This window comes from Dermochelys coriacea, chromosome 13 (assembly GCF_009764565.3).
Source record: "Dermochelys coriacea isolate rDerCor1 chromosome 13, rDerCor1.pri.v4, whole genome shotgun sequence".
Lineage (NCBI taxonomy): Eukaryota > Metazoa > Chordata > Testudines > Dermochelyidae > Dermochelys > Dermochelys coriacea.
In genome coordinates, this window is record NC_050080.1 from 4,562,774 (window position 1) to 4,581,885 (window position 19,112).

Sequence of the window (19,112 nt, forward strand, 5' to 3'; positions counted from 1 at the left end):
TGTTTTATACTATTCATCAGTGAATTGATACCTTGGCTGCTTTCTTATATCCACAGTGACTAAAATGGTGCATAGCAGAAGCTTACAAGGCCAGAAGCCTTCCTGCTCCCGCAAATGTCCATGCTTATTTTCTCAGTAATGGCTGCTACTTGGGCTGAAAGGTCATATGCATCCTACAAAGAGGGGAAGCAGTCACTTGGTTGTCAGTACCCCTCTTTACAAAGTTTTACAAGCTGGATGTGCAAGCCTCGTGTGGCTTTCGATCAAGTGGTTCTGCATGCCATGGTACCACAATGACCAGATGGGAGGGAGTCTTACTCAATTGCGTATTCTTAATTATACTATACCATCCTTTTTGTTGATTTGTTGATATTGGATGTACCACCTCTATGGAATCTGTAGACCTCCCTTGTACAGAAGAATAGGAAAATGTATTTTAACTTACTGAAAGTTTCTTTTGTTCTAGTGGGAAGTTCTGCAGACTTGTCTTGCCTGCGACAGGCATTTTTCATTTCCAAATTTCCTTTTGCTCTCAGCATGTTCAGTTGCCATGCGTTAGGCCAGAATTAATACTCGTTCTGCTGTAAGAAATCTTAAGTTTCTGGTGTTTCAATAAGCTGCTAATCCTTTGAGAATTTAATACATGAGCAACAGCTGTAAAAACATCTTGAACTGATGGAGCCTGCAAGGGGATAGCCACTCCTGTCTTGTCCTGATGGATCTGATTCTGCAATAGGAAACCAATGTAAGAGGTCTGTGGACTTCCCCATTAGAGGAAAGGAAAATTTTGGAGTTGTTCTATTTTCCTATTTATCAGTGAAGTAAGCAGTCATAAGTCAATACATGAATGGAGCAGATCTGTTGGATAGGAGGTACCCTATTTTCATAGTCACTTTTTTCTAATGGTAATGGTATATCTAAGCATTTGAAATTCCTAATGCAATAGTAAGCAGATTTGAAATGGTAGATGTCATAAAGTAGTTATGCTGCATTCAGATTTGAATAACGTAATTGTTGGAACAAAGTCTCTCGAACTTTGCACTCCAACTTGCTTTTTCCCAAAATCTGTTACAGTATTTTGATTATGATTAATTAAACATCTGACTTTAGAATTTAGTTTTAAAAGTCAGAAGAAACTTTCAGTACAATAATTCTCAGTTAAATACTGTGTTTGTGGTGAACTGAATGGATGAGAGAGCTGGTAATGAGATACAGAACCTTTTGTTTCTAGATCACCTATTGAATACAGCCCAGATTTGGTAGTGGTGGAAAATTACTATCTAATGGCTGTTTGCTAACCTGCGCAAAAGTGGTGTTGGTTTTTTGGCTAAACCACCATCACAACTGCAAGCCTTGTTGGTGATCTCAGTGGAGAGGCCAGGGATTTAATGAGCAGGGAAGAGATTGAATTGCCCCCAGCGCGCGCTCTCTCTATATCTATATATACACACGCATACATACTACTGTGTGTGTGTGTGTGTGTGTGTAATCAAGGTGAGAATTGACATACGTTGTTGGAATGAAGCGGTGAAGCTTACACTACACTGTGCATGCTGTGGGTGACCAGAGGAATTCCTCTGTTCAAGCTGTCAATCTGACACCTTTCCTGAGTCTTTAAAGTTCATTTAACCAAGACAAGTAATTTATTATTTGTACTGTCAGCACCTAGGAACCCTAGTCATGGACCATGACTCCATTATGCTAGGGACCGAACAAACCCAGAACAAAAAGATGGTCTCAGCGCACAAGCAGCCTAATTGTTGTCAAGTTTTTTTGTAGGCATTGTGGAAAAGGAGAGTGTTTAAGGAGAGATTTGGAGGAGGATAATGAGGTAGTTTTATGACCGTTTAATATATGCACCTCAGCTGTTTACCTCAACTTGTTTCATGGTTCTGTAGCATCTGACTTGTTCCATTTCATTACCTGGATTATAAATTAATGTGTTTAAGTAGAGTCTGAGTCTATGGTCTATCATAATGTTTATAGATTTCATAGATACTAAGGTCAGAAGGGACCATTCTGATCATCTAGCAGGCCACAGAATCTCACCCACCCACTTCTACGAAAAACCTCACCTATGTCTGAGCTATTGAAGTCCTTAAATCATGGTTTAAAGACTTCAAAGAGCAGAGAAGCCTCCCTCAAGTCACCCATGCCTCATGCTACAGAGGAAGGCGAAAAACCTCCAGGGCGCCTCCAATCTGCCCTGGAGGAAAATTCCTTCCCGACCCCAAATATGGCGATCAGCTAAACCCTGAGCATATGGGCAAGATTCACCAGCCAGATACCCAGGAAAGAATTTTCTGAAGTAACTCAGATCCCATCCATCTAATATCCCATCTCAGGGGATTAGTCCTATTTACCCTGAATATTTAAAGATCAATTACTTACCAAAATCCCATTATCCCATCATACCATCTCCTCCATAAACTTATCAAGTAGAATCTTAAAACCAAATAGATCTTTTGCCCCCACTGCTTCCCTTGGAAGGCTATTCCAAAACTTCACTCCTCTGATGGTTAGAAACCTTCGTCTAATTTCAAGTCTAAACTTCCTGGTGGCCAGTTTATACCCATTTGTTCTTGTGTCCACATTGGTGCTGAGCTGAAATAATTCCTCTCCCTCTCCTGTATTTATCCCTCTGATATATTTATAGAGAGCAATCATATCTCCCCTCAACCTTCTTTTAGTTAGGCTAAACAAGCCAAGCTCCTTAAGTCTCCTTTCATAAGACAAGTTTTCCATTCCTCGGATCATCCTCGTAGCCCTTCTCTGTACCTGCTCCAGTTTGAATTCATTCTTTTTAAACACGGGAGACCAGAACTACACACAGTATTCTAGGTGAGATCTCACCAGTGCCTTGTATAACGGTACTAAAACCTCCTTATCCCTACTGGAAATACCTCTCCTAATGTATCCCAAAACCGCATTAGGTTTTTTCACAGCCATATCACATTGGCAGCTCATAGTCATCCTATGATCAACCAATACTCCAAGGTCCTTCTCCTCTTCCGTTACTTCTAATTGATGCGTCCCCAACTTATAACTAAAATTCTTGTTGTTAATCCCTAAATGCATAACCTTACACTTCTCACTATTAAATTTCATCCTATTACTATTACTCCAGTTTACAAGGTCATCCAGATCCTCCTGTATAATATCCCGATCCTTCTACGAATTGGCAATACCTCCCAGCTTTGTATCATCTGCAAACTTTATTAGCACACTCCCACTTTTTGTGCCAAGGTCAGTAATAAAAAGATTAAATAAGATTGGTCCCAAAACCGAACCCTGAGGAACTCCACTGGTAACCTCCCTCCAACCTGACAGTTCGCCTTTCAGTAGGACCCGTTGCAGTCTCCCCTTTAACCAATTCCTTATCCACCTTTTGATGTTCATATTGATCCCCATCTTCTCCAATTTAACTAATAATTCCCCAAGTGGCACGGTATCAAATGCCTTACTGAAATCTAGGTAAATTAGATCCACTGCATTTCCTTTATCTAAAAAATCTGTTACTTTTTCAAAAAAAAGATTAGGTTGATTTGGCACGATCTACCTTTTGTAAAACCATGTTGTATTTTGTCCCATTTACCATTGACTTCAATGTCCTTAACTAATTTCTCCTTCAAAATTTTTTCCAGGACCTTGCATGCTACAGATGTCAAACTAACTGGCCTGTAGTTACCCAGATCACTTTTTTTTCCTTTCTTAAAAATAGGAACTATATTAGCAATTCTCCAATCATTCGGTACTACTCCTGAGTTTACAGATTCATTAAAAATTCTTGCTAATGGGCTTGCAATTTCAGGTGCCAATTCCTTTAACATTCTTCTCTATAATATTCTTTATGTTGAGTCCCAGCTTCTAATTTTTCCCAGTTCCAGAAATGTGTAGTGGTTTTGATTTGCCTAGATTTATCCTGATAGTTTGTTGTTTTTCCCCTGACAATGCAAAGCTGGAAGATCTAAGAAAGCAAGGTAAATAGCTTTGTTTGGAACTTTTAGCATCTCTTCAAAGCCCACTTATCTTTTTTTTTTTAAAGAAAAGATAAAAGTTCATATAAAAATTCTAGTGGAGTTGGCGGTTGATCATTTAACGAAGTCAGAGGTCTGGACTTTGTTTGGATATAAGTATCTTTATTTTAGATGGGATTTTCTATAGCTCTGTCTTAATGCATAGGGGGTTTCTTCCACTCAGGTTAGTTCAACATGGCAGACCAGAGGCAACGTTCGCTGTCTACCTCCGGAGAATCATTGTATCATGTCCTAGGACTGGACAAGAATGCCACTTCCGATGATATAAAAAAGTCATACAGGTAAAGGTTCAAATGTCTGGTCCCTGACACTTCACAGAGCACGTTTACTAACCTTTTCAGATAGTCTGAATGTCATGTCCATTGTGTTATGTAGTCTGTGCTTATATTTATCAGTACTCCTTACAAGAAAAGCTCTCTGCACTGAAAACATCTAGTTTCATCTTATGTCAACTGGGGTGAGAATATATAGAGTACTTCACATGAACTTTTAGCAAATTTTGAAAATTCACAAAAAGAAAAGGAGTACTTGTGGCACCTTAGCGACTAACAAATTTATTTCAGCATAAGCTTTCGTGAGCTACAGCTCACTTCATCAGATGCATTTGGTGGAAAATACAGAGGGGAGATTTATGTTCTCTGTGTGTGTATATAAATCTCCCCTCTGTATTTTCCACCAAATGCATCTGATGAAGTGAGCTGTAGCTCACGAAAGCTTATGCTCAAATAAATTTTAGTCTCTAAGGTGCCACAAGTCCTCCTTTTCTTTTTGCGAATACAGACTAACACGGCTGCTACTCTGAAACCTTTGAAAATTCAGATATTGGAATTAAACTGCTTGGTTTTTTTGAGAATTGAATTCTTGCAGATCATTTCTTTCAGTATTTAATTTAAACCTGTTAACAAATGTGTAGAGAAGTGTTAAGAGTTAAACTCTTGGACTAGAAGTTATGCAGTTTCTTGCCAGCTCAACAAGAAGCGTAGTTGTGTCCAATCATGTCTAATTCCCTGAGCAAAGGAACATGCACTGAAGATACAAATGATGTACATTAACTTGTCAGCAATGTATTTCAGTATCTGTAAAAATCAGTTAATATTTTTTCACAGTAAACTTTAAATACTAATTTTTAAAATCCAGATTTGACTTTTAACCTTAAAAAAACAAAAAAACCCTGAAACTGCTTTGCATTGTCCAATTTTTTTAATCTTTTATTTTTTGGGGGGAGGAAAAAAATCAATACTGTTCTTGTGTTTAATTGCTACTCATAAATATTGTGCTACAGTTCAGTATGGTTATAGTTAACAAATGGCAGTGGTTTGAACATTACACTAGGGGTCAGTAGTAATCTTGGCTTGTGAATGCTCTTGAGAGAAAATAGTTTTCCTTTTATTTTTGTCCTTTTTTTTTCAAAAGGTCAAAATTAAAGTGAGTTATCTTTATAGTATTAATAATATTTACATGAAAGTAAAAGATGACCCACAAGTATCCAAAGATTAGATAAAATGTTCTCAAAATTAATTGAAATTTGAGGTAGTAAAAGCTATTTTTCTAACACATGAAACAAGTTTTACCTTATTGGGAAAATGAAACACAATTTTTCTTTAGAGTGATCACCTCCTTAGATTCTTTAAGGAAAATGAAACTGCTTTTGTAGCTTGTTTTACAGACTGTCTTTCTATGATCACATGGTTCCTGTGCTGTTCATGTTTATAAAGCTGAGACTTATTCCCTCATTTCATTTCTCTAGAAAAGCAAACTTCTTCCCCAGCCCCAGTACATGATGATGATTTCACATGAATGATAGTGATGTGATCTGTATTAAACTACAGAACACTGTGTAGTGGAGCCATCATCTCCAAACTCCTTCACTATCCCATGGACTTGTTATAGAATTTATGTATAGGAAATGGGAAACATTAGCTTTATGTAACATAAAGATGCAAAAGTAAGTCTGTTTTATAGATTGTTTGGAATCTGTGATATATCATGCTAAATATAAAATCTGTCGCTTCACTGGAACTACGGCATTACTGGTGAAACCGGGAAATAGCCCTCCAAGTAACATTTCCATTTCTAGGGTCAAAGTTTCCAGTGCATGCTCATCTTTTGCATGTTCAAAAACTCGGATATGTGCACATGCATGTCGAGGTTTGTGTACACACCCATTCCAACCCTCATTTTTCAGCTGCCCATCAAGGTATTTCCACACCTAAGTCTAGCACATGCAAAAGTGTGTGCAGACTTTTCTATAAGTATTTCTGAAAATATGGCAACTAATTTAAGGTCCCATGTGGTAAATTTCTGTAGCAGGTTAAACAACCATTTCCCAACACCACAAAAAAGTGCCAAGTATAGTTCCGTTTCAGAGTAGCAGCCGTGTTAGTCTGTATCTGCAAAAAGAAAAGGAGGACTTGTGTGGCACCTTAGAGACTAACAAATTTATTTGAACATAAGCTTTCGTGTAGCTCACGAAAGCTTATGCTCAAATAAATGTTAGTCTCTAAGGTGCCACAAGTCCTCCTTTTTTTTTTTTTGAAGTATAGTTCGGTGGCATTACCCTAATTTTGTACCACAGAATTACAATGGCTCAAATAAAGTATGGAAGATTGGTTTCTCTTTTCATATCTATTAATAGGTTATTATACCAGTTTTTCTTCAGAGATTCTTTATATTCTCTTCAAAGTGTCTGAACTTTCAAATTTTAAACAGCACCCAAAGATCAAAAGAGCCTTTTCTTCCTGAATTCAGTGACCTCAACAGGCTATATAAACGTCCAGATCCATTGAAGCCACGTTGCTGAAAACTTAATGGAGTCTATAATGATTTTCTGATACCTGGTAACTGTGAAAGTTAATTCCACCACAAGCACATTTTGAATTGAACAATAGGCTGTTTCTGCACAATGATTTGAGCACTGATCCCAAATAATTGGCAGTTCTATTTTTAGTTTGCTAGACGTTGCAGGTTAGATGTGGCAGCATTCTCAGATGTGGCCTTCAGAACCCTGTCTTAGATTTGTTGCGCATTCTATACTATTATGTATGCCCCCCTTCTTTTGGAGCATTGCTACTGAGAACTTAACAGTACAAATTGCTAGATCAGATGAGCAGAAAAGAAAGCTTCCTTTGTCTTTGTACTGAAGTCTCAATCTGAAACTCACCCTGTGAGCTTCACTAGGCTAGTGGAATAGACCATGTAGAAAGATTACAATTTTGTTACCATCTAAAGGAGACTCAGTGGGGGCAATGGAAAGGTAGAAGTGAAGTAAATCATAATTCTGTAAATACTTTTGCCTGAGACTGGAGAGCCTGTCAGATTTGATGGGAGGAAAGATAGACAGGTCAATCTACCTATTGTAGTAGGATGAATTGCAAAAAAGCAGCTGAGAATTTTTTCCCCCACTCCACAGGAAACTTGCATTGAAATATCATCCTGATAAGAACCCAGATAATCCAGAGGCTGCAGATAAATTTAAAGAGATCAACAATGCACATGCAATATTGACTGATGCCACAAAACGAAACATATATGATAAGTATGGCTCCTTGGGCCTGTATGTAGCAGAGCAGTTTGGAGAGGAGAATGTGAACACATACTTCGTCCTATCCAGCTGGTGGGCAAAGGTAAGTGAAATAAAGATTTATTTGCATTTATTCTGAACAGATGCTTAGCCATTCAATGGGTACTGTACCAATATTGGTAATTGGATATTCATGGTATTTTATTTCATTTATTTGATATTTCTGGCACCTATCCAGAACTTTAGACAGATCCCAACCTTTAAAACACCATTAGAAAATCTGTTTTCATGCAATACTTTTTATCCATCAGTTTTCCAGTTACAAATTCCCAATTAATAGACTCTCCCACAAAGAACTGCACACCATAGCTAGTCATTTAATAGAATCACACCTTAGTCACCCTCCAGTTTCGTTTGCCTGTAAACCCTCAACCTCCCTAAGTGATTAAGAGAAAAGATAAAATTAGCAGTGTGCCCAGGAAGATTAATATATCTGAGCTCTTGTAGACCACAGAGAATGCCCTCCCATTTGTGTTGAGGTCTCTAGTTCACACATCTGCACTGATCTTAACTGTGACAACATGGTCAAGGAAAGAGATGTAGTCCTTTAAGCAACCAGGTTCCGAAACATTTTAAGGTTTAATAGATTAAAACAGGCACTTAGATAACTGCCCAGAAATGTATTGTTCATCAGTATCTGTCTGTGTACTGGTGGTGTGCGCTTCCTGAGTGCTGCTCAACTGCTAGGTGACAGCATTCTGCACTATCTTGATCTTCCATAGGGTCTCAGTGTACTGCTGCAGGTATGCCTATCACAGTAATCTGTCTTAAGTGACACAGGCACAAATAACAGCAGCTTGTTCTGCATCATAGTGAGATGCAGATGGAAGCAATGTTTGGTTGTGGGTGGTTTTTTTGTTTGTTTTTTTTAAAGCAACAGCTGCTACTAGATTTTACAAAAACATCCCTGGACCTAATAAATTCCAAGATTGCAAGCTTGAGCCACAAATCAGAAACACACTCCCTTAAATAGGCAAGCTCACTAAGTATTCCCATCTTCTCCCTCAACACCCACCATTTCTTCAGCCAGTTTTCCCTAATCCACTTTTCAATTTCATAGATAATGGATTATTTATTTATTCTGCTGCACCCAGCCAATTCGGAAGTGATGGAAACAGAACTGAATATTGTTGTAGTCAGTAACACTGTAGCTCATGTGTCCTCCTGAACTCTCTTAATAGTCTCATGCACATTGAACAGGAGATGTAATAAATGTTATGTGGAGAGTTTCTGGCAATAAACATTGCCAGTTCCCAAGAATCATTGTGTTTTACTTGGTTCATGTTTATATTGCTGCACTCAGATGCATGCAAACCCTGAAATGCAATTGTGAGATCTTTACCACTCAGGAATTTAGAGTGTTTAAAAGAAAATATGAGATGTGAGTTTTATATAATCTATAAATCATTCTCTTTTTTTGGAGGGCGGATGATGTTTGTCGTATGCAAATATATCATATCATGATTAATTGTATTTCTTAGGAGCCACTTGATCCTAAGTAGGAAATCTGAACTCTTCTAGCTCGCTGTGCTTTAGTACAGTGACATTACTTACCATCCTACATGGTTGATTAAGATTGTTTTCCAGTCTTGATGATTCAGGCATTGGGTATGTTTTCCTGCGTAGTTGCCAACACCTTCATCTTCTGACTCCTTTGGGGTGAGAAAATAGTTGTATCACTGATGGATCAGTGACTGGATAATTGGCTGAAATAAAAACTCTCCCGGTTAGCAATGCAAAAAGCATTTTACCCTCAGTGGGTACCACTATGAACACCACGGGCACCTGGAGACGGGCAAGACAAGACTAACTCCTATTAGTGTTTCATGAGTGGTTCTTAGCTTTATCTATAGTTTAGGATGCAGCTGAAACAGTAGCTCAGTATACCCCAATTTCAGGAATTTTTTTTTTTTCAGGATGCAGTGTTCTGCTGTGAATAATATGCAAGTGTTACCTTTAAGTAGTGTTGCTTTGTCCCTTTGTATCTTGACCCTAGGCCCTCTTTGGAGAGGGGGTGGAAAGAAGAAGATTCCTTTAATTTGCTTTGCCTCTAGAGTGCTTCTCCTTGGGTTCCTCTTCCTGTATATCCAGTCCGTCTCAGCAGCCCAGTGTTCACCCTGGACTAGAATGTTAATGACTATTTTCTTAATTAGGAAATAAAATATTGCATATTCGTATTTGTTTGATTCTGTTCCAGTGACGAGCCTTATGTTCAAAGCAGCTGGATCTCTGTTTATATAATTAACCTATTTAAACTGACCTCTTCTGTAGTTAGAGCTCTAGGTTAGGTAACAGGACTATCCACTTCGTTAGAAGATGCAGCTTATGTGTTGTGAACATTCTTTCCGTTCCTTTCCTTTCTGCAGGCCCTGTTTGTGTTCTGTGGGCTCATCACAGGCTGCTACTGCTGTTGCTGTCTGTGTTGCTGCTGTAACTGTTGCTGTGGAAAGTGTAAACCTAAACCTCCTGAAGGCAGCGAGCAGGAATACTATGTCTCTCCAGAGGACTTGGAGGCACAGTTACAGTCGGACGAAAGGGGTAAGTTTCATTAACAGCAGGTGAGGAATAGGTCATTGGAGATGGGGTAGCTGAAGTCCCTTTTGACCTTAATATCTATGAAGTAATAAACCAGCCAGATTCTTGTGCCTAAGTGTAGTGACCCTTTACACCGAAAGCACGTTAAGTTAAATGTTACAGCAGCTTTGCAAACCGCCTCAGGCATGTGGGAAGAAGGATGCTTCCCCATGTAACCATGTCCAATATGATCAATCAACACAGAATCTGAGCTTTCATTTTAAAATTGTTTATAGAACACAAGGTTTGTGCTGATCATGTTTTTTTTTTACTGATGCCTCAGCTGCTGGACTGTGTGCCGCTCTCTTCTTGAATTATGGACAGAGTGAGCAAATGAAGGAGCAGCTTTAACATCCTCTGTTGAATCCCTGAGGCTCCTAGCTCCTCTAGACTCCAACTACCATAAATCTATGGAGTGGATGATCTACTTCTCTCTACCTTTTCTGCTGCTTTGCAGCCTCCTCTCCTCACTGGCCTTAGACTCTTCTCCTACCCAGTTCCCACAGATATCAGCTGTAGGCCCAGAGAAGGGAACAGAAAGTACCTGGTTGCTTATCTTCCAGGGATGAGCCAGAGTTCCTAGCAGCCGTTAATGAGTGAAAATATTCTTTCATTCTTTAGCTGATCAATGCATGGAGCTATGTAAACTTATTTCTTTGAAGCAAGAAAATGATTTTGAGTTAAAAGGAAACAGCCCGAGTTGGGTATTATGATTTAGCTCACTTAGTCTGGAATTAATGCTTTTAAGAGGGAAACCAGAAATGGCTGCTCTATGCATGCCTGGCTCTTGATAGGTAAATTAAAACACCATTCCTTCAAATAAAGTACCTAGTATGCAGGTGTTCTCATTTGATTTGAACTCCAACTGAAAACAATGAATTAAGATAGTGCTTCAGAAGAGAGGGTGTGGAAGTATACTGTTGATACTGTCACTGAGAAGTGTGATTGCCTGCTGCTTGTCAAAAATAAATGGAAACTATTTTCCCCAGTGCAATAAAACATTGCTTTCACTTCTTTTCAGAGGCCACAGACACACCTATTGTGATACAACCAGCATCGGCCTCAGAGACGACCCAGCTCACAACCGACTCTCACCCTAGCTACCACACTGATGGATTTAACTAAGTTAAGGAAACACTGATTTAGAATGGATAAATAAATACATGGCCAATTCAACACTCGAATCATGAACATTGGAAATAGTGAATGGGGAGGAAAAAAAAGTTTTGCCACAGTAAGAAGGCAGCTTCCAACCTGCTGAGAATATTTTGTAATCCCTTCAGCCTTTTGTCACCTTCAGTGTCGTATCTTGATGATACATGAAGTGCTGTAGCATGCAGTATTTAAAGCAGTTTAGCTATGGTCTTATTTGTTTTTCCTTTTTTATTGCATGTATGGAGTTATGTTAAATGTCTGTGTTATGTATTGAGGAGTTTTCACAATAAGAGTATGATGAAGACATTCTGCATTTCAAGCACTGATACCAGCCTAAAACAAGATCTTTTTTAAAGTGAGTAAAATCAGTCACACACAAGCTGCTCTGCTTCCATACAGTTGAACTGTGAAGACCTTAGAGTTCATCATTTTTAAGTGAGTGCAACAAAGATCTTAAGATCTTTGTTTTTAGCCCTTCCTGTCTCTCCCTGCTCCTCTATCTATCTAAGCAAGTTTACAATGCAAAGAACTGAAAAAATGTCAACATGGTAGGGCAGGAATTCTTGAATGCTGGTTTTCAGCCTAAATAAAACTGCCCTGGACATGTTTTCCGCATTTATGATTTCTACTCTTCAGACATTAAATTGATGGACAGCTCCTTATGCATAATGGGAATTCTCTGATAGTATAGGCCCAAAATGTAGGTTGTGACAAAAACCAAATGTTAGAATTATTTTTAGGGATTTTTTTATTACAAGCAGAAACTGTTTGTCTGAGTTTAAGCATTCCCCTGCAGTATTTATTGCAGCCTCTTATTAGTGCATGAGAATCTTAAAGTGAAACTGATTAGTCTGTTTTCATTATCCAAGTGAAGGGGAAACAGGAAGTAAACGAATAGCAGCAAGGGTGGAAAGCAAATTAGATTTTTAAAATGCTCTTTTAATAATCTAAAATGCTGTTAGGAACACTTTTTTTAAAAAAATGCTTTTAACCTGACCATGTCCCTTTAACTTTGTCATGAACAACTTTTTGGGATGTGTAAATGGCTATTTAAGAACAAAACACCTCACTTTGTGTTTATCTCAAATAATAGTTTGCACACGGTATTCTGTTTAGATTTGTTTACTTACACGTTTTATTTTTCTTCACAAATTATTGTGGAAACTATTAAACAGTTTCCTGTGCTATCTTGAAATCAAGTCATGTCTGAATAATGTTTAAAACTGTAGTTTAATTTGTGAATTTTAGGTTTGCTCAGCTGTTACAGAAGCATTTACTTTGCAGCTGATATATTTTGCTTTTAACAGATTTCTCTTTAGAAAATGTTGAATAAGGATTTAGGGGAACAACTAGTAAACTTATACACAGGGAGCTTTTGGTAGTTATGCCTCTTCTGCTTTGATCTTTTATGTCTATATCACTTCTCCTCTCTTCCCTTTGCATCTGTTTCTTCACATCACATGCCCCCACCGCACTCTCTTTTTCAGGCCCTACAAAGTGATTGACATCCTTCCAGCCAACATTCCCTTTGGGACTCTTCCATGCTTCTCTTTCACAAGGCAGAGGGGTCACTTTGGAGAAAGTGCTCAGCACTGCTCACGTCTCCCTGCCAGCCTATAGAAGAAGAGCCCAGGAACTGAACTAAGGTCTCTTGCCATAGCAGGGCAAAGCACTACAATTGGGCTAACCTTGCATAGTTTCTTTGTTATTGAAGGCTGTAGCTTGTGCCTTGTCAAGATGTGCAGAAATGTCCATGTGAATATCTTTCACTATAACCTTGCACATAGTGAAAGATTACTTAAAACCTCTGGCTTGAAATTCTGCCAAAAATATTAGGCAAAAAAAATTTCAACTCTCCATGCTGAATCAGGTTGTTCTAAAAGCAGTCTCTTCCCTCCTCATAACTGCTGGTGCATGAACACAATTGCATGCATGTAAGTCTGGTGCAGGCAAAAGTGTGCTTTTGACTATGTTGGATCCTGGTGTGGTATCAAAAGGGAATCTGTAATACTACTTAACTAAACAGATTTTAGATACCGTAGACATTTATGAGCCATTTTCCCCCTGTAGCATTTGAGTAAAGTTGATAGTCCTACAAACTTGAAGTGTCCTACTTGGACACTATTACCAGCATATCTTGGGCAACCAGTGATTTACTGCTCTGCTCTTTGTTTTAGTACTTAGCATCAGGAAAAACCCTGTGTTGCAGTCTCAAGAGATCAGTCACAATCTGATCTTAGATCCTTGCTTAAGTAAAGACTTTATTTAACCGCTTTGGATGGGGAATAAATTAAATTTCCAGCTCAAAACTAGGGTCACAATGGCCTTGTATAGACTCTACCTAAACCTGTACTTAGTGTTATGTTCTACTCTGGAGTACATTAGGATATATATGCAAACTTAATTCCCTAGAAACTTACTGGCCAAAGCTGCTTTTGTGGTCTGTACGTCTCAGTGAATGCTAATGGGTAAAAGTTAACTGTACATTTATCTGCATAGCTGACAAAAGGGGCTGGTAAAATGATAGACTCTTTCCGCCTGTATTAATTACACTCCAAAATATTCTTCCTTCCTCTGGTCTAGAATGACTGATGAAAAACATCAGTTCATTTGAATTGTCACTTTAATGTGAAGAAGTTGTGACTCCTTGTATCAGGGATCCAAGTTAGTTTTGATCTTTAGTTAGTTTTGAAATTGCAGATGCTATTTCTTAGTTTCCATAGCACTTCATTTGCATCAGTAAAGTCATCAGTTTCCGTGTGCAATGTGAGCATTAAATGCAGGACGAGGCTTCTTAACTCTAGCTTCAAACTCCACTGAAGTCACTTACTGCATTCTTTGTAAACAATGTCACAGTGTAGGAGCCCTGTGTACTTTTAAATACAAACTAATCCTAAAACTGTGAAATTGAGGAAGATCCGAAAATCGAAGTTAAAGATGACACCTCAGTTCATGTTCTGCACTGTTTGGAAAAAGCCATGAGAGGGTACATTTAAAAGTGCACCACAATGGTGTTAGGGGGAGGGAAAAAACCCAAGATTCAGACTAGTAACACATTTATATATACTTGATTATCCACTATATAAGTCCATAATTTCCTCCTTTTTAATTACCTAGCAAGACCCAAATTCAGAAAGTGGTAGTTTCCTTTCAACAGTTGATGTGTCCACATCCATCTACAGTAAATTAGCAGACCATGCATCATTGTATGTGGTTATGTTGTAAGGGGAACACCAGAACTCTGATCTCAGGACATAGTGCACTCCCTCCCTTTTTAACATCTTAAATCTTTTCAACGTAAGCTTTGTTGCAGGAGTGTCATCCCTTTTTTTCCTGACTGCTCAGTTTTTACATGAAACACGTGGTTATTTTAAATGTAATTTGTTATTTCAGAAAAGGATGTTAAACTGCATTATGTATCCGGAAGACTTGAAAGTTATCCATTCTCCTTTTCATCTTTGTTTTTTATTTTAAAAAGGGCCTTGCCAGTAAATAACTTGCCACGTTTATTTTTAATTGACATATACGTTATACATAAACACCAAGTTCTAAAATTACTACTTGCACTTTTATAATTGCAAAATGGCCAAACTTTGTGTACACACACCCAGTGAGTACAAAATGTAAATAGTGGTTCCTTAGCTAAAATCTTACATGCTAAGCAGCAGCAAGCATTTCCAAACTTTATGGGATGCCTGCATTATACTTAACAGAATTGGAATAGCAGCTTCACTTGAAGGCTACAACAGGCACCAAAGCCTGGGAAATAAAAAGGGAAGTCAACTTAAAGGCCATTGTTACTGGCTTAGATGCAGAATGTTTCTTTCCAAAACACTTAACCTAAGCAACTTTATTCTGTGTTAAGTGTGTTGCCAGAGTTAAACTTAAACTGTAACTTTTTTTTTAAAAGTTACACAAGAGAAATTTTCTGTTTCCTGAGGTCTTTTGTTTAGGTTATTTAGTTGTTCCCATCTAGCTCATAAAATCTATTCAGAGCACTAGCTCCCTTAATAGATAGAAACATAACCGCTTGGTATCCAGGAGGTGGGATTTTTGAGACAGCCCAGTCTGGGGAGTACCCTAATGAGTGATATTAAGGACCACTGACTTTACTTCCCAGTTTTGTTGTGAATCCTAGAGAGGATATGTAAACAAAGCAACTGCATCAGTCTCAGCGAATACTTAAATACCATCAATTTTTCATAATGGCAGAACTGCTGTTGAAGTAGCTGGTGATGGATTTATTGTACCCCATTCTTTCTCTGGATGTGGAAATCCCCAAACTTCATCTAGTGCAACAAATGATGAGTCAAAATCTTCACTTTAAGTGAATGAAGGGGCACTGTGCCTCTCAAATGCCAGTTTAATTTCATTGGTAATATATGTAGGAAGTTAACTATTTATCTGTATATAAATTTGTTTATGTAAACATCTTAATGGCATTTGATATGTAGATTTCTGCTAATTCCATGCAGTGACATTTTAGAGCCATATCTTCAGTCTTATTTTTAGATTTGTAACATTTTTAAACTGCTTTAGATATTAGTGCTCAGTGTTTAAAATATATGATGCTCTTTGAGATTTATATGTGCAGAACCTCTTCAGAAAGAAGGTGTTAATGTGGTACTAGAACAAGGTACTAAGTCTTTCAACAATGTTGTGGTAGAGGGACAACAGTTTTAAAAACCCATTCTGTCAGAGCCAGTTTACACTACAGATATAACTAAGTTAGGGAGCTGATTGAAGTTTGTTCCTGATCTTTTTTTTTTTTTTTTTTTTAACTAGGGTCATTTTATGTAATGTGCTGGGACCTGTGTGTGCTTTTACAGGGCTAGACTTTTAGTATTAGTAGCGTACACTGGTCCTGAGAGAGGTGCCCTGTTCCCTTAACTAGTCTGTGCCCTTAAAATCTGTCTGATCCCCTTCAGTGTTCTCGACGTTTCCAAATAATTTAGGAAATGTGTTTGTGCTGCAGTTTTCCCTGCCTAGTGCAACTGGATATTGGCTCAGCTTTTACATGGGATCCTGGCTAGGTAGATTGATAGACTTCTGCCGCTTTGCAGTTCCTCCATCTTACTGACCCCTCTGGGTGCTGTTCAGCCTGCATTAATCCTTGGACTGGAGCACTGAAATCCAGTTCCTGTACAGATGTTTATAGTGGTGAGGTTAGTATGAATTGAACATGCATAACCATTTGAATGCCACTGCTCCCTTCTATAGAGGGGGCCTTCTAGTTTGTAGTGTACCATTGAATTGCTTATACACCTTAAAAGAAATACCACTGATAGCTTGGAAAGTTTAATTTTGTTAGCTATATTGGGAAGGGAGAAGGCAGGAAATCTTGTCAGTGTTCAAGTCCTATGAGAACTGATAGTCTGTTTCACATACTGCATTTGGAGACTTCACTGTTATATAAATGAGAGACTACAAGCCTGAAGTTATTCCAAGAATGTGCTTTCTTCAAAGGCTAAGCTACATCAGGGCAACTGTTTGTCTCTTGCCTGCCATGCCAAACTCCATTATTCGGAAGACACGTTTTCCTTTGAAAGAAAAATGCCAATATTACATGCACCATTCTGTTTATTACTAGAGGGAAATGCTGGGTATTGGTAGGTTACATTCAGATATAACCCGAATAGATTTCTCAAGAATTAATGGCTGTCTTCTTCCGTACTACATTTTCACAACCAACAAAGAATGTTTCCTTGTTTGTGGATGGTTGCTGATCATATTTTGTGTGCAGCAGTGGTTTCCAAAAGACTTGAAGACTTATTTGAACCCTGTCAACTGCCCTTTGATCCTGTCCCATGAGACTGTATGACTGGAGGTGTAACAAAATACATCAATAGTTCCTGATTCCTGTGCTGGTTTTAGCTACACTGTACCCAGTGCAGTGGGGGATTCAATGTAGTTTGCAAATCCAGGAGGTCCAAACCTGTAAGTATGGGGTTGCAATATTGTGTGTGTATGTATATATGCACATATGTATATATTTATACAACGTGTGCACCTGGTACTGCTGCTGTCTGTCTTTGGTGGTAAAACACGAAATTTGCTTCCCAGCACTACTCTTATGAACTCTCAGCCAGACGAGAAGAAGTTAGTTTTGTGTGCCCAGAATCAGAACTTCTCCTTTTAGCTGCAGGAAAAAGAAGTAGATATGTGAGTGAATGACAGGTGAAGGGAAAAAATGAACAGATCCTGTTGTATAAATAAAATTAGGTAAAGAGAGTTTGAGTAAGAATGTCATGCCATTTGTAAGGGGGGGGTAAAAGTCCTCTCAGCTTCTGTGTGTCCACAGTCTTCCCTCCTTGCTAGAATGACTATATCTTGAATAATAAGATGCCTTTGCACTGTCTGGTTCAGTAACCCCAATTTTTGTTGCTTACAAACAGACTGACTTCAAAAGGGTGGCATGGAATTGATTATGAATTGTAAAGTAAAACTAGTGGTGACTTGAAAGCCACACAGATTATGGCCAGTGTTCATATTACTACCACCAAATTACTTCTAGTCATCTTGGTTAGAGAATGCCAGGTGGTCCTGCTTGGGCCCCATGTCCCTGAAGGAGTTGCCTAACATGAACACAAAGTACATGCACAAATCACATTTGTTTTTTCTATTTGCTAATGGCAATCAGCACAAATGTGAAGATCTATAGGGATCAAGGAGGGTTTCCTTTTGCTACTTAAATGTTTGAACTGATATTTGTCACAATAGATGAACCTTGACATTTGCCAAGTTCAGAAAACTTTTGCTGTTGAGGTTTCCTTTTTTGGTGCATGTGTGCCACTTAAGCCAATTGCTGTCATTCCATTCATTCTGCCACATCCCCTCCTTCTCCTTTTTGAGGTAGGAGAGGAGGGGCTATTGGTTTGCCTGGTCACTGACATCCAACAAGGTTTATATTTGTTTTGCATGTGAACAAGGCCCTGAGATAAGCAATTCACTATGGGTTTGTCATATCAGCCTCTTATGAAGCCTGTGGGAGCTGAAGATGTAATGAGAGAATGCATTTCACATTTGCACTGTTTTTCAGCTCTGATGGGGTGAGGGAAAAGCCCTTGTTTAAAAAATGTTAGCAGTTGTAAAAACAAAGGATTAAAGCATCTGAAAAGCAATTATATATGTATAGACATATATATATTTTGTTATGTAACTAAAGGACCATACTTTGAATTGTATGTAAGTAAATGTGGCTGTCTGAACTTTGTGGATTGTAACACTCAATACTACTGAGCTCCTGTACATACATACGGTTAAAGCAGAAGGAATTATTTTATGTTTTAGCATGGTAATTTGTGTAATGTATGTCTCAGTATAAACTAAAATAAAGATTGCTAAATTATCTGAAACCACTGTTGTAAAATAAATGTTTTCAATGCAGAAACATTTGTTTGGGTTTTTTCTTTCCATTTTTAATGCAGCCTTCTTTGGCTACCAAGAGCATCACTTTGTGACGTCAACCACAGCACAGAGGTTGTTACCTAGCACCTTTGAACACTTGTCCACATCATGAACCTCACCACATACTTTGTGGTTGCTAATCAGAAGAGACTGGAATAGTAGGGGTGTTTAGGTTGGATTTCAGATGAAGGTGGAGTTTTGCTTGTACTTAATTTCACTAAAGGTTTTCCTGTTGTTGAATGTGCACAGACCTGTTGGCTCTTGACTCATGTGAGTATTTAAATCTCCTCCTTGAAATAACCCTGGTTTAGGATTCCCTTACACTGGTGTTTCTCAATTTTCCTCACCTCTGACCCCCA

General features: G+C 38.3%; 1 protein-coding gene across 3 annotated transcripts in view; it reads left to right on the plus strand.

The window, feature by feature from the left end:
• DNAJC5 (DnaJ heat shock protein family (Hsp40) member C5) overlaps positions 1 to 18,736 on the plus strand; it is a 63,051-nt gene extending 44,315 nt beyond the window's left edge. For all 3 annotated transcript variants that reach the window (XM_043495664.1, XM_038369772.2, XM_043495663.1), the window contains 4 exons: positions 4,201 to 4,318; positions 7,447 to 7,660; positions 9,984 to 10,155; positions 11,213 to 18,736. In XM_043495664.1, coding sequence (XP_043351599.1) covers positions 4,212 to 4,318; positions 7,447 to 7,660; positions 9,984 to 10,155; positions 11,213 to 11,316 — 597 coding nt within the window. In that variant the 5' untranslated portion in view covers positions 4,201 to 4,211 and the 3' untranslated portion in view covers positions 11,317 to 18,736. The remainder of the gene's footprint in view (positions 1 to 4,200; positions 4,319 to 7,446; positions 7,661 to 9,983; positions 10,156 to 11,212) is intronic.
• The last annotated feature ends 376 nt before the right edge of the window (positions 18,737 to 19,112 follow it).